The 15,622-nt window shown below is 51.6% G+C and overlaps 1 protein-coding gene across 6 annotated transcripts in view; it reads right to left on the bottom strand.

Moving 5' to 3' along the window:
- Positions 1-463: 463 nt before the first annotated feature.
- The window catches only part of PPP2R1B (protein phosphatase 2 scaffold subunit Abeta), a 40,049-nt gene continuing 24,890 nt past the window's right edge, over positions 464-15,622 (bottom strand). For 2 of the 6 annotated variants that reach the window (XM_008054226.2, XM_021710505.1), the window contains one exon: positions 13,024-15,392. In XM_008054226.2, the coding sequence (XP_008052417.1) occupies positions 15,376-15,392 (17 nt within the window). In that variant the 3' untranslated portion in view covers positions 13,024-15,375. Of the gene's footprint in view, positions 2,390-3,041; positions 3,416-11,333; positions 11,456-13,023; positions 15,393-15,622 lie in introns of those variants that run through there. The other 4 variants (XM_008054225.2, XM_021710504.1, XM_021710503.1 and 1 more) reach the window with 4 other exon arrangements.

Raw genomic sequence — 15,622 nt, 5'->3', positions numbered from 1 at the left:
AGAGCGGCAGCTCCGGAGCTCCAAGGCGAACCAGGACGCGTCGTGCCGTTGGATGCCCAGGAAATAGAGGAAAGCTGCACTGGTCGCTGAGCCCCAAGTCCTTAGCTGCTGAGGCACGTCGTCCCCCAGGACTGTTGCCGAGCAACGGAGCGCGGGCTCCCGCAGGGGCCGTTAAACAGCAGCTGGCACTGGCCCTGCGGCCGCCGTCCCCTCCGCCCGGGAGCAGGCGACACACCTCTTCAGGGGGCGCCCTGGGCTGCCGAGTGTCAGAAGATACCCAGGGCGCCACAGGTGTCGCCCGTAGACCCGACGGGAGCCCCGCTCCGCAGGAAGGAGCGCCAGCCCGGCGGGGAAGACAGGCTCTTCCCTCCCGTCTCCTTGGAGACTTCAGGCTCAGGGCGGTCGGTCTCCAGAGGACCCGCTGTCCCTTGTACGATGTAATAACTACTTTGACTTTACACTATATGTTGCTAGTAGTTTATTGAGCTTTGTATATTTGGACAGTTTCATATAGGGCTTAGAAATTTTAAGGACACAACAAATGAACTTTTATGTCCCATGTGAAGTGGTAGTGCGTGCCTTTTCCCCCCGATCATGCTTTAATTCTTTCTTTTCTGTAGAAACCAACAGTTTTCCACTTATGTCAATGCTAAATCCAAAGTCACTTCAGAGTTTGTTTTCCACCATGTGGGAATCAGCATTCTTAATTTCCTTTAAGTTTTGACTTGTAATGAAATGTTCAAGTATTACAGCAATATTCAAAGAACCACAGATTTAAGCAGATCATCTGCCAAACACGTGGTATTACAGTAAAACTTAATCAGCCCTTACAGTTCTATTCATCGAAGTCACTGAAAAATAGACACTACAGCTAGTTAACTGTATACCCAGAGGTAATGAGTACTCTGTCTTTTGGACAGTAATATCCAGGTATCACAAATTCAGTATTATTTGTAAGGATGATCATCTCTGTCCTCTAGAATGGCTTGTCCTATATCAGCAGATGAATGCGTTAAGCACAAAGCATCTTCCTTAAAGCACAAAGAAGAGAGATTCTACACTGATGCTGCATCTAGAAAACACCTTTAAGTTGCCTTTCCTTTTTGTAGTAAGTGTCTGGGCAGGTGCGGGAAGCATGGAGGGTCTAGGGAGTTCCATTTTGGCCACCCCGGCCCCGCCCCTTCCAGCGTTGGTAACTTGAGCAGTCCTTGCTGCTGGCCAGAGCCTGTCCGGTCTTCAGGGCCCTGTCCTGGTGCCAGGATGCGTCACAGAGGTGCTGCGCTTGGGGTAGGACTCCGGGCGCCAGCGGGAAAGGGCAGTGTGGGAACTGTCATTTTTGTGATTTAATAACATGCAGTGGAAAACCAGGAAAAATGAATTAAGTTCCTTCTGTGGGTTGTTTATTCTTCCTCATACTTAAGATTGATGATTCCATGAAATAAAGAGCATCATTTCATTTAAGAGATCATTTCATTAAGATCTCTAATCTGTTTTAAGTCTGCAAAATGAGCCAGTTATACAACAGGGCTTGATTTGCGTAGACCGAAGGAGGATGTTTTCCCACAATGTACTACAGAAGTGCTGTAATATTTATGAAATTAAAATGCCTTCCAGATTGCAAATGGGGGCCGCTCATTTCGAAACTGCAGGAATGGTAGTTGTAGACGGGCGTGGGCTACGTGAGCTGCTTGGCCCAGGAGACCTGGGAGCTATGGCAGCACAGCCAGGTCACCAGATGCGGGGAGCAGAGAGGCTGCTGGGAGGCTAAAGCCCCGGAGAGAAATCGGGAAGCCCCGCAGCGACCAGGCCTGTCAGGTGGACGCCCACCTGCTGGAACCGGGGCTGTAAGCGCCTGTTTGCTTGTCTCATTTACTGCAAGCAGAAATCAATCACTTCCAAAAGCATCTGTATTGCCCGAAGTGTAAGCTGGCGAGAGGGGACTGGTTCTGTGGGTCAGGCGGCGTTTGCTCGGCCCTGTCTGATCACCTCTTGCTCTGCTCCCCAACTAGTGGCCGGCGGAAGCCTCTAGGCAGAGTTCTCTTCACAAATACTGAACACTACGACGGCTCAGGCCCACTCCTTAGGAGAGGCTCCTTTGAAACACTGGCTGGCTTTCCAGGCTCTTTGCCGTGAGCAGTGTGTACACTACTGTATGATAAGCATTAGCTTTATGACCTTGCAAGCCAGCTCCTCTGAAGAGACTTTGGTGAGGTGATCGTGAGGTAAAAATTTCATTGGCAAAAAGTGCAATATGTATGGTACTTTATTTTTATGTTCTCTTTCTAATCCAGAGGTGTCAGTCTCTGCTTTGGGGAAAATGCACTCGTTCTGCAAGTTCCAGTTGGGCAAGTTTGTCTCTGGTATTTACATGCAGTTGATACGCTGGTCCCTGAAAGGCAAATAAAGCACGTTAGCACAACGGGGTGTGGGGGGGTGTCCCACGTTTACATTTCCAGTGAGCGACACGACCAGCCATCCCCAGCCGCCCCACCGCCGCCCTCGCCCTGACCGGCCCGCACTGCCCTCCGCCACCGGGGAACCGAGAGGGGGCAGGCCGTTCAATCCCGAGTCCACCCTCTCTAAAGTGGGACTCCAGGACGTCATGCAGACGTGAGCAAAAGCCCTTTTCTGTTTCCGCCTTTGCCCCCTAGGAAAGCGAGTGAGCGGCCCTCTCTTCCCTGGAGGCAAGGAACTCCAAGGGCTTAAGCTGTCCTGGAGTCAGTGAGGTGGGACTGAAGTCAGCCTCGCCTCTGCGCCTTCCCGACTCCCGGCCCAGGAATAATGGGGCTCTGTGCTCGGGCGGGAGGCAACCCTCTGCCCCCACCACCCCAGGAGACTCAAGGTCCCCGCAGAAGGGATGCGTCATGGGACTCACGACCGACACCACCCCCCCACCCCCCCGCGCACACACAGGGACCATCTCGAAGAATTCTGCCCAGGTGTTAGATGGGAGAGGAGTCAGTGATCACCCAGAAACTGAGGGGCGGCGAAAAGCAGCAGCGGCTAGTCACAGCCGGCCAAGGATCCCAGGGGAGGTGCAGGCAGCCCAGGAGGTGAGGACGCAGTGAGTGTTCCCTTCGCAGGGTCCCCCAGCTCCTGGTCAAGCCCCGGGTTCGTAACTGTCTCGGGGTCAGAGTCTCTACTGCGTTATATTTCAAAACCTGTACCAACAGGTACACTTCAGCTCCCTATTGGTTTAAAGACAATCCATGCTCCAGGTAACTTTTTCACATGCCACCCTCTTGAGAGGCAATACAGTGTCATTTGACGGCATCGGTGCCAGCGAGCAGTTGCTGGGTCCCTGTGCCGGCTGACCTTCGCTGCACTCCACCCCCACCCGGGCCCTCTCTGCTGCCTCCTCAGAAGCCACCTGAGCCGCTCGGTCTCTTTGTGCCTCGACATCAAAGGCAGAAACAGGAGAACAGGTCGTGAGCTGGAGTCACTGGACAGGCAGGGAGCTCTGGCCATCTTGTTGCTTCTGCAACTGTTTTATAGAACTTCTCTTCAGAGGGATGTGTGGGAGGCGAGAGCAGTATCGCCTGTCTCTAAACTGGACAAAGCAGCTTCTGGAAGCGTCTGTCTCCCTCCGACTGGCTCCGCAGTCGGTCCTCCCAGCCCGTGGTGCGCGGAAGGACTGGCTGCAGCCCTGCCTTGCCCCTGTGGGCGGCTGCGTGAACTCACAGCAGAGTCTGAGCTCCCAGGACTGCTCACACACTCACTTGACCGTTTTCTCGGGTTAAGGCAGCCTGGCTGATTCTAGAGGACTCAGGGCCATCCCAGCTGACCACCATCGTGTGTCCACATCCCTGGGTGGGTTTCAACACAGAGGACTCAGGCACACACTAGCGCACAACTTGGAAACCAAGCAGCAGCACGGCCCGCAGGCCGACCCAGGGACAGCTGCGACAAGTCCTGTCCTAAACTCATCCCGCCCGTCAACAGGGAGCGGCGGCTTACATTTGAGCCTTCGTTTACCGAGCACTTTCACAAGGGATCTCTTCCAAGCCTCATGACAATTCCATGACACTAGCTGGGGAGCTACTGTCCTTGTTGCACAGCTGAGGAAACCAAAGTTCTCGCAAGTTTGCGTGACTTTCCCAAGGTCACACAGCTGGTGAGCGGAGGAGATGGGACACCCTTTCGGGCGGACTGGCCTTTTTAAGTTTTTTTTTTTGAGTTGGAGTCTCACTCTGTCGCCCAGACTGGAGTGCAGTGGCCACTCCCGGTCCCCGCAGCCTCAACCTGCCGGGCTCCGGCGATCCTTCTGCCTCAGCCTTCCAAGTAGCTGGAACTATAGGCGCGCGCTACCACGCCCGGCTGATTTTTGATTTATTGTAGAGAGGAGGTCTCGCCAAGTTGCCCAGGCGGGTCTTGAACCCGCGGGCTCAAGCAATCCACTCACCTCAGCCTCCCAAGGCGCGGGATTACAGGCTGAGCCACCAAGCCCGGCAGGACTGACTGGACTTTCGTGCTGAGGGAAGCCCTCTTTCCCCTCCTGAGCAGCATCTGACACCTTTCATAAGCAAACAGCTGCATAAACAAAGCCCCCAGTTTGGCCAAGCACAGGTGAATATGACATGGTTCCCACAACCTTACTCCTCACTTGACAGTTGCCTGGCTTTGGCGGAGAGGTGCCCTTCAGGTGACGCTGCAGCTGTCCAGGTGGCCCTGCACTGAGCAAGGCTGAAAAAGACAGACCCCGCAGAGCGGCCGTCCTTTGTGTCCAATCAACTACACAAGTCTAGGCTCATGTCAAAGATGTCTGGTTTTCCCAAGGTACACAATGTAGCAAATTTCCTACAGAACTGAATGGTGAAATGACAGACCCCTTCTCGACTGCCAAAGGGCGAATTGGCATGGCACCAGGCCGCCCGATGCAGGCCACCAGGTTCGACCCCGGGAAAGGGGCTACTGAGAGAACAGCTGCCAGCTCAGCCTTTGTCCTGAGGCGGGACGGCATGTGTCTTTACAGTGAAGTCCCACCAAGTAGAAGTGCTTGTTAGACAGTTTCAGGATTTTAAAGAAAACTTTGGATAATTTGTCTTTTCAGAGCCAAAGTGGGTGGGTAGGGGGCAGCTTTAAAAATAGAAGGACAAAACAACATCCTGGAAAAATATGACCCCAGATGGAAGAGTGTTGCATTAGCAAATCCAGATAACAGGCTAGCCTCCGGCCTGATGCCTGTCTAAAGATCTGCTCGGTCAAGGAAACTCAAGTGGCGAGACCTTCCCTCTACCAGAGTCAAGGAGGCTGCTGCCCCCAGCATCTCTGAAGGGGAAAGAAGTGGAGAGAAAGGTTTGCTTCACTTCAGGGACTGCAGTTTAAGAAACAAAAGGGATACAGAGATATTTGCACTTTGTAGAAAGGGCAAGATTATTTGCTTATTTCTGAAGGGAAGAGGGTGGATTTGCTGGATGTTTGGTCTGTGAGTTACTTTTGATAAAGTTAATCTAATTGTAGTTATTTTTTTCTGTGAGCTTTTTTTTTTAACTACTAAGAAAAAAAAATTGGTGATTTCTATAGCTTTGGTATTTTGAGCGCAAATCATAATAGCTCCAATGTGAAGAAAATCAAAGTATAACCTGTCACTCAGTGTTAGAAAATTGCCTAAAATGCAGTGTAATAAATAATCTTTGTACCAAATGGCAATTTAAACGGGGTAATTTTCTGCAAGGAAAATGTACTGTTTTTATGTTTCCAACCCTCTTGAATTAAAATAAAAACAACTTGTTTTCTAAGCGCCTGCGTGATATGAATGTCAGGCCAGCGAGGGCCCTTCTCCTCGTCGGGGCCTGGGGTGGAATTTTTGAAGTATGGAGGTGACTGTGTTCTCTGAGCCTGGTGCTCATTTCAGGCTGCAGAAAGGACAGTGGATAATATGTTCTCATTGACGTCAGCAGGGTAAATAATACCTTGCTCTGAATCGCCTGAGTGCACGTTAGCCTGGCAGATCGCTGACGGAAGCACTGCTGACCGCAGCCTGCACACGGACCGGGCCCCGCAGGGCACGCCTGATGACCGCGCCTCGGTTTCCAGGGTCTCAGGGCAAAGCCCGTCGGCCGGCAGTCGGGCAAGGCCTCGTGTGCAGTGAGAGGAGGCAGTGAGGAGGCCAGTGTGGGCCCAGACAGGCAAAGGAGGGAGTGGGGAAGGGAGGGGAGGTGCTCCAGGAAGGCCGGGAAGACATGCTGTGATGAAGTCACCGTGCTGCTTCTCCTCTGGGATCTGCCAAAGTCACACGTGCGCACATACACATAATGGCCCCTCAGGGACAGGCCCCCTTCTGACACCCAACCCTGCCCCTCAGGGTGCTGGAGAACCCATCTGCCAAGCCACCCTCCTGAGCTCTGGCCAGTTTCAGTGCCAGGCCCTGAGTGAAAGGGCACTATTAAGTCCTGCTCTCTGGCAGCAGGGTCTCAGCTGAGATTTGGTTTCACTCGGGCCATTCCAGCTATGCCCCTGTTCGATCCCAGTTGGCTCCCAGCCCCAGGGGTCAGCTGCTGGCCGCGGGGTGAGCATGGGGGTGTACCAGGAGGACACTGACATCCTGCAGCCAGCCCCACTGAGAGGCGCCCCTCCTGCCTGTGGAAAGCACTGACTTTCTGTAACAATGTTTTGCAAACTTTTCCCTTTCCCACCAAATTTCTCCATCAGTTTTACTCTGCATTGCCAAAAACAACCCCAGTGCCCCCGGGTACAAGCAAAAATAACAGACTGGCCAGAGCCTCAGCAGCAGTCAGGCCCCTGGCCCCGCACTCCCCAGGACTGTCGTCGGTGCCGTGGCCTTTGTGAGCCCAAGGCTCGGGCAGGATGCAGGAGGGGGCCAGGGAGACCTGCGCCCAAACCCAGGGCCTCTGCCTGCCAGACTCAGCACAGAGCTGGCCAGCCTGCCCACACCTCCCGAGTCCCCATTGCCAGGCAGGGCAGGAGCGGACGGGATTCCATCCCTGGTGAGCTGCTCCTTTCTGCCTCACTAGATCTTAAATTGGGGGACGGCAGATCCCTCTGACATGCTGGGAGAACCTTTACTATCCCCAAAACACTGTGCACAGACACATAGCTCGGGACATATAACTTCAGGAGAGGGACTAGTTCTGCGCCCCCCCCCCAGCCCACCTATGGACCAGGGTTAAGAAGCCCCAGCTCTGCCTCCTCACTTTTCAGAGTTCAAGTTCTTACAGGGACACCCCTGCTGAGGGGGTTCAAACCCCTCCCTAAGGACCATGTGCGGGGGCCCGGGGGGCGGAGCCTCCAGCGGCCCCAGGACTTTGTGGGGTAAGCTCTGGGCTTTGTGCTCCAAACCCTACATGGCTGCTACCTGGGCGTGACAAAAGAAATGTCACCTGCACGGGCCGCAGCTGCTCTTCCCTGGGGGCTGACCGGAGTCCAGCTCTCCCATTCTCATGTCGGCCCCAGCTGGTGACTTCAAAGGCTGAGCAGCTCTCAGGGACAGAGCACTGTGCGCGATTGTGCTGGGCAATGTCCCTCAGGAGGCAGATGTAGGTCTTGATGGAGCCACCCCCGCATGCCTGATGCCTGCCTCCTCCCGGCAGGACCACGATCCCTGAGGCCAAACCCGAGGTCAGGCAGAGTGGGGAGCTTGCCTGCCGGGTGCCTCCAGCCACTGGTCTTCCTAACGAGCCTCCCTGCTGGTGCCTCTCTGTGCACACGCCCCTGGGGGCTTTCCTAGGGATGACTGACTCAGAGCCCTCCCAACTGGCCAAGAGGTTCTAGCCCAGGGAAAGCATGAGCGGGGCTGAGCCACTACGCAAGGGCCTGGAAAGGAGGAGGGAAGCACTGCGCCCCCGGAGGAGGACAGACGTCCCGGAGCCGAGTTCGGAAAGCGTGGCCCGGAGGAAATGAGGCACGAGGGATCCTGCCCGTCTCAGGGAGCTTGCATCACCCTCCCCTCAGGCAGGCTTGGAGAGCCCGGACTCAAGGCCCCCTTCGCTCCCCAGGCGGGAACGCAGGGTCTGGCCTTGAGCGCCAGAAGGGAGCCTGACAGAACTCTGAGGATCAGGAGCCGGTCCAGGCAACAGGACCCAGCTGAGCTAGGGAAGGGCCACTCGGGCCTTCCTCCGAGCACACCACGTGAAGGACCCCGAGTTCACAGCCTTGCCTGCCTCTTCCGTCCAGACTAAACTGCCTTCTGGGTGCTGGAGAAGGCCACATGCTCAGCAGGGTCCCTGTGCCAGCAAAGCGAGGGCCGAAGGGCGGGCAGGCAGATGGTGGGACCCCGGGATGAGAGGGCTGCCGAGGAGTGCGGGCAAGGCCCAGCCCCACCCCACCCCTGGAAGCAGCCGCCTGTCAGAGAGGCAGGGCGGCGGCCATCCCTTCTCAGCCAGGGGCGTCTGGGGGGCAGCAAAGAACCTCTGACAGAGTCCTCAGTCCCTGGTGCTGCGCCTGGACCTGCCACTATCCCAGCCTGTCACTGTAAAGGCTCATCATCTCAGTGGTACTTGGGCGCAGGCTGGCTCACCCCACTTCACTATAATGTGCAAATGCAGCCCGGCATGGCACTGCCCTCTCACACGAACGCTCCGGGAAGACTCCCAGTCCCCCCGGAGGGCTTGCCACAGTATCTCACTCGGCCTGTCTTGCTACAGCACTTCCCTGCCTCAGCGCCAGACAGAAAATGGCTGCTTGGTGCCCGAGAGTTCCATCAACGGATTTAAGAGCGGTTCCCCTATTCTGGGCACCTGTTCTAGCTTAGGAACCAAGAGCTTTGCCAGGCAAAGGCTGGACGAGGAGGGCCCACCTGCTCTCTCATGAGGGGCTCCTGGAAGCTGGGCCTGGAAGAAGCTGGGCCTGGGAGGCGCTGGGTCTGGGGCCGAGGCTCCTGAACCACCCAATGGCCCGACCCCTCTGGCTGGGCGGAGCAGCCCGGTTCACCTGCAAGTGACAGTTTAGACCCAGAGATGAGACAGATGTCGGAAGGCACAGGCCAGGGACCCCAGGGACCCAAGTGACTCTCTGAGTTTGGGGAAAACAAGGAAAGCAGAAAAAACCAGAAGTGGAAACAAGAGCCAAAGGAGCGAGGGATGCAGAAGGTGCCGTCTTAGCTGAGACACAGGGTGCAGGGCTGGGCTCTGTCAGTTGTGCACAGGACAGGCTGTCGAGACAGAAGACAGGGACGAGAAGGAGGGTGAACTCTGGAAGTCAGTCTCTGCAGCCATTATTTATGGATGCCTCCCTTGATGTGAGTCTCCAAACCTGGGCTGGCATAGCGACTGAATGTCCCTCACAGCTGCTCCTTCCTGCAATAACAAGACTGACATCACTGTTGTCAGGGAAATGGTGTTTTGATTAAAATCATGTGACAGCTACTTCATGATTCAATAAACAAACCCCCTGTTAACCCTCGCCTGACAGAGGCCTGGCAGCCGCTCTGTCAAAGCACAACCTGAGGCCTGCCCAGGAGCGGCTCAGCTGACCCAGGGTGGCAGGGTGTGGGAGGTGGCCCATGCTGGTCCCTGGCAGGTCCTGCATGGGAAGGTACTTGTGACACCCAACACAGAGAAGCCTCTGCAGACTTCAAAGGTGCCAAGGAGGCACCCTTCACCATGGGGAACTGGCTGGCACCCCAGGGCACTTTCCCTTGGACGAAGTGGCAGGCCTGGCCCTGGGACATCTTATGGCTCCCTGGGGGCCCTGAGGCTGGTTGAGAACTGAGTTCCCAGGGCCCTCACCGGCCAGGCACTCACTCCCAACCCAATGAACAGATGGCGGGCGAGCCTGCTCTGCATGTAGGCAGTGAGGGGTTAAGAGCAATTCTGATTTGCAACTGGACGACTTCCTGGATCGCTCACTTGGCTGCTGGCCCCTGACACAGGGCTCTGCCTGGCAACTGCAGTCCACATTCCCTCTCACCCTCGGGTCATTTTCCTTAACTTAAACACATGCAGGGAAGGCTCCCTGAGTCACAGGGCAGGGGACTTTCCTGGGTTAAATGAACTGCAGCCTCAAAGGCCTAGCACCACTGGGCCCCACTCCTGGCAAACAGACTTCCAAGGAGATGGAACTCACAACTGACTGAAACACAGACAACGGCACCTGCCAGCCGGGGTTGTCGTGAGGATCCGTCAGGCACGGGCAAGGTGCCACAGTGACCGAGACTTGGAAACGGCAGCCCGCGCTGCTGCTTCGGCTGTGGACAGCCCAACCTGGGGCCTTCTTCTGAGCTGAGCAAGTTGGCCTTGAAGGGGCCGCCTCGACGACCCCCACTCAGATCAGGCACATCCCGTGCATGGAATGGCATGGGCAGCTGGCCTGAATTTGTAGGAAAGCCTAACGCCTTTCTTCCCAAAGAAGCCCGAGACGTGGGCCTAAAAAAAACGACTGTTGTTCCTGCCCCTTCAGCCAAGTTCTCTTCCCTAGGACCTGTTCTATGAACTGGACATAAGGCCACCAAGGACTGGTCACCTCAGGCACGTCAGGGTCCAGGGGCTGCCGAAGCCACAAGCAGCATCACCTAGCACTTCCACCCCCCATGCAGCTGCAGGAACAGCCGGAACTGCCTGGGGACGGGTGTGCAACCCCGCAGGAAGGCAAGAACATTCTAAGATGCGTGACAGCAGTTCAGGGCCCGGACAGCAGGAAAACCCATTTCCATGGCCTCAGTGCACATAAAATAAGAATCCCTGAGATTTGGAAGGCAGCTCCGCTAAGAATTCCCCAAGCGGTCCCGCTGGAGCATGAGAACGCCAGATTCTTGCCCATGAACAAAATGCTGCCTGCCATCAGCACGTGACGGCCCAGCCCCTGTGCTGCTTGTCTGAATGTGTCCGTAAGTCATAAATCGCCCGCCTAATGAATGGTCCTGGGGCAGTGGCTGGCACCGACCTTTGATTGCTGGACCTCAACTTTTGCAAACCCTCTCCATGCAGAGTGGCACTTAATGGAGCTTGTAAAACATCTGAACTCTTCCACAGAAAAACATGGCAGAAACTATTTTTATCTCGAATGGAAATAATTATCTGAGAGGAACTGTGGCACATCGCTTTCTGTATTCTGTGAGGAAAACGGGAACAGCCCCTTTCCACAAGCAATTCACCAAACCACCCCTGTCCTCTGCAAGGGCTTCACTGTCTGTAATTGATGGGAGACGCACCAGATACCAAACCATGGGAGTGACAGAGGTCTGGACAGAGCCTACCTCTCCCAGAGCATTCCCAGAACAAAGGAAGTAAAAAGCAACAGGCTTTAAAAACCTACCCTCCTGGTCCTTAAAACTGGACCGTGTCCTCAGGGAGAGTCAGAGGTACTCTGTGTCTCTCACAGTATCTCACTCTGCACAGGACCAAGAGGGCTGTCTTCAGCCCTGAGAGGGCACTTACCTTCCTGGTGTTGTCTCCAGGCACGGTGGGGCTCAGGAAGTGGTTCTTGTCAGCCCTAGGGGCGCTGAGCTCTTCACTGTCCTTCACAGGAAGATCTAGCTTCCTCAGCCTTTGTGCCATCACTAAAGATAGACGGTGGCGCTGTAACTGTCCCTGACCAGGGCACGTCCCTCCCAAGCCCACCTGCGCTTCCTAGCCAGGATGCCTTTAGTTGTTCCAGCAACATGACGGGAAGCCCAGAAACCTATGGGGATAGGGGACCCTGGGCAGAGAAAGCTGGTTCAGCCCAGGACTTTACTGAAGGTGCCTTTCCCTCGGGAGACCTGGAAAGCATGGCCCCATCGGGCCCTGTGATGCCCAGCTAGGTGCTTCCAGTCATCTTGGCCATGGACAACCTACAGAGCCCCAACCCGAAAGAAAAGTCCTGGTTCCTTTCAGACCTAGAAATATCAGTTTAAGAGAATAACTTTGGAGAAAGAAATGACTTGGCTTTTCTATGTAATGAGTAATTAAACTCTCTTCACCCTCCAGAAGATTTCCACCTCAACCGAACGTTATGTAATTTCCTGGAAACAGCAGGCTCGTGGAGGCAAACGGGGGATACGGAGACTATTCTAGGTACAGAAAAGGACAGGAGAGGAACATGTGAGGAACAGGAAAGAGAGGAGCAAGGAACTGGACGGAAACAGGAACACTGAAAAATCAAGGGGGAACGGTTACATAACAGCAGATGGCTGTCACCTCATCTGCTACACCAGGGAGGACATGAGGTGACAAGGCCTTCTCTACAGTTCACACCCAAGCAGTAGAGAAACAGGAGGCTGTAAGAGCGTCACCATAAAGTCAGAGGAATTTAAGTAAAAGGCACAAGGATAGAACAAGCACCCAACTGGTTTGGCCACCCTGCCCTGCCACCCTGGCGGGGATGGAACCAGTGTGGTATCTACGGGAAAGCACCAGACTTTCAGCTTGGCGACAACACAGCAGTTATTTTAATAAGGGGAAAAGATTGCAACAAGAAAGTGGTGATGCAATTTAACCCCAGGGTCAGGAATGACAAGTTTGTTTCCCCTGGAGGTCTATGCAGGCAACTCAGATGCTCGGACAAGACAGCTCAGAAGTCAGGCTGCTGTCTCCATGGAGTCAGGACAAGATGTCCAGCAAAGACCCCTAGGGCCCTGCATCAGTGGCCAAGCTATGGTATTTCTCGAGCTGAGGGCGGCCAGCTATTTCCACAAGGCCTCGTTAGAAACCACACATTCACCTGGTGTTGCTTACTAAACAAAACACATCTTCAGGTTCACATGTTGGCAGCACAGATAGAGAAGCAAGATCTGATCTTGGAAACCTGCGGGTAAACCCCACACAAACTGCAGAAACACTAAGGTGAATTCCATTGTTGCTGAGACATTTTTATTAGGATAGCACGTATATGTACGTGTCACTGCTTCACTTTCCTAATCAACCAAACAACTGATGATGTAAAATGCCGAGGAGGAAAATCAACAGCAGTGGACGTTCAAGGCATTCAGACAAATCCACCTGAACTGTTGCCTACACCAGGGAGCTGGATAAGAGACACATAAAGCTTGTTTCCTAAGAGCAGAAAACCCTTTAATGTGTCAATGGGAGCATAAGGCAGTCTAGTACTTTTAATGATTTGTTCTACACACACAACACATCAGAGGACAGATTTTAGAAATTTATTCATTGAATGTTTTTATTGAGCACCTGCTATGTAAACCAGACACTGGTTCAGGCACTGGTGGTAACGCACAAGACAAAACAGATACAAATCTCTGTCCCTACAGAGCTCCTAGAGCTTATATTTTAGTGAAATCAAGATGGGAGAACTTTTAGTCCTTGATCTGGGAATGTTAAAAAAAGATTTTTTTTTTAAGATAAGAGAACCAATCCATGGAAAAAATAATCAGGTTATGGACCAAAGCAATTCTGCTAAAGACTAGTAAGAGAGATTCCCTATTGAGAAACAATGAAGTCCCTGAGGGATCACCCCAAATAAGAGGGATCCTGCTGAGCTCCAAGAGCCATGCCTGAAAAAGCAAGAGCTCACCACCCCTCCCTCAAACAGAATTAGGGTAGAGAGGGCACTGCATGGGGCTCCCCGGGGGAGGGGGAGACAAAAGGGCATTTTAAAAGTCTATCCCCAAATTAATGGCATTTGCAATGGTCTCAATACAAATCTGTTTCAAGAATTAAGACAAAAGTCTTTCAAATGTGGAACTCAATGAAAAGAAACATAACTTGCAGGTAATAGCAAGTAAAGAACCACTAAACTAAAATTAAAATGTTTACAACATATCGGCTTAGGATATTAAAGCAAAAATGTAGAAAAAGATTTTTGCTTAGGAAAATATTTACTCCTTGGTCCAAAGTCATAAAATGGAAACTACTATAAAGTAATTTGGCAGTTTAAAATGCAGGCAGGTAACTTATGATTTAAAATGTCTGTTCTGTTTTCTAATGTAAGACAAACATGAAAGTAGGTAGTAAAACTTGGTTTTCTATAAACTCGGCTTAATTTACAAAGTTTCACAGGAGTCGTTTTGGGTCTTCGCAAAACAGAAAAAGGCTCATTAGATTTAAAAGAGGTTGTGAATAAAATCAACTGTTCAAAAACCAAAACAGAAGGAAGCAAACTCCATAGCAAGAGGCACTGAGAGAAAAATAAGTTACAGTAAAATCTCATTAATAAAATTCATTAGAGTCAAGGGAGCTTGATAAGGTGAAAAATGTCAATAATTTTAAAAGAAAAAATACTTACATTCTCTGTGAAATACATCAAGGATAAAGAGTAAATTGCATGCATCTAAACAAATGTGAGAGCCTCATGGAAGGTCTTGTAGTATGACTGAAAAGACTGGTACTTGGCATATCAAATGATAAATGGGTGCTTTTCGAAGACGGCTTTAACACTATTTAAGTAGTTCCAGTAGATTTCCTTACAACATATTAATTTGCTTCCATAAACTCTTCAACTTAGCTCATTATCTTAAATTGGAGAATCAATGAGGTTTTACTGTAAAAGTAGAAAAACACTTCAAATGATAAGATTCCAGCATCACCCATACTAAAAAATTAGCAATGAAACTTCAGTCTGGAAAGCTATAATATAGCAAAGACCAGATGTTACTGAACCAGGTGAAGAGTAGGAAATCTAGTCTTACACCCATGGCTCCTACACTCATTCAAAATACAAAACTGCAGTCTTACAAAGAAACAGTAGAACAACTGCTTATTAGAAGGCTCTAAAGCTAAAGTTTCTCACAAGGAAAAGGAGTGAAGAAGTATTTTTTAATGCAGTCACAGTGGTGAGTTGTTGAAATTAGGTGTCAACATCACACATTAGCAGCAAGACACATCCACATTTCAGGTTTCTAAATGGCATGATTAGTCAAGAACGAGCAAATAAAAACAAAAAGCAACCAATAACTGACCCTGAGCGTCCACATCCCCCTCTCATGTGAGACCCTGATGCAGATCACCATAATCCAGGACAATGCGGCTCTCACTACAGTCAAATCTTGACATGTCTCCCAAACAGACAGGGTATAAAATAAGTAATGCTAAACATGTGCATTTAACTTTGGAACGATGGAAAGACACACGGATGCACACAAACATCAAGAGAATCCCTCAACTCACGAGTGGGTCCCATTCCATCTGGGCTTTGTCCAGAATATTCCGTAGTCAGAGTCTGATGAACCAGTGAGGATTCAGGAGCCCAGATGGCGCCAGATGAAGCATTAGGAGACAATTAAGAGCTGACTGTACCACGTGTCAGGAACCAGTCAATAAGATGGGCTTAAATAATCATCCCAACAGGGAAGATGAGTAAAGAACAATCCCGTTTCATCTTTTGAAAGAACCAAGTCACTGAAATTTGATTTCTTCTAAGTTGTTGCCATTTGTTTGGATGATATCTTGAAGGTTTTCCATTTTCTCTCCACCTACTTTAAGGACACATTGACTAGAAATCTGTGCTAGGAATTTAGTAAAGGTTTTTCCCTCCTGTTCCTCATTATGCCAACGCAAGAACTGAAAAATTCCAAACAAAATCAGGTTAGTGGTACAGAAAGTTCATGATAATGTGAATATTAAAAACAATAAAATAACCCAAAAGCACTTTTTTGAATGCAGTCACAGTGCACTAAACTTCTCATTGTGGTCAGTTTCTTTACTCTGACAGGCTAATCAGAAGTAAACTTTAGAAAGTGATTAAAATCCAAACTAAAAACTATTCCTACCAGCAGTAAGAATCGTATTCC

The sequence above is a fragment of the Carlito syrichta genome, unplaced genomic scaffold (genome assembly GCF_000164805.1).
Source record: "Carlito syrichta isolate Samal-C Ts95f unplaced genomic scaffold, Tarsius_syrichta-2.0.1 Scaffold289261, whole genome shotgun sequence".
NCBI lineage: Eukaryota > Metazoa > Chordata > Mammalia > Primates > Tarsiidae > Carlito > Carlito syrichta.
Note: the sequence above shows the minus strand (reverse complement) of the source record. Positions and strands in the feature narration are given on the sequence as shown.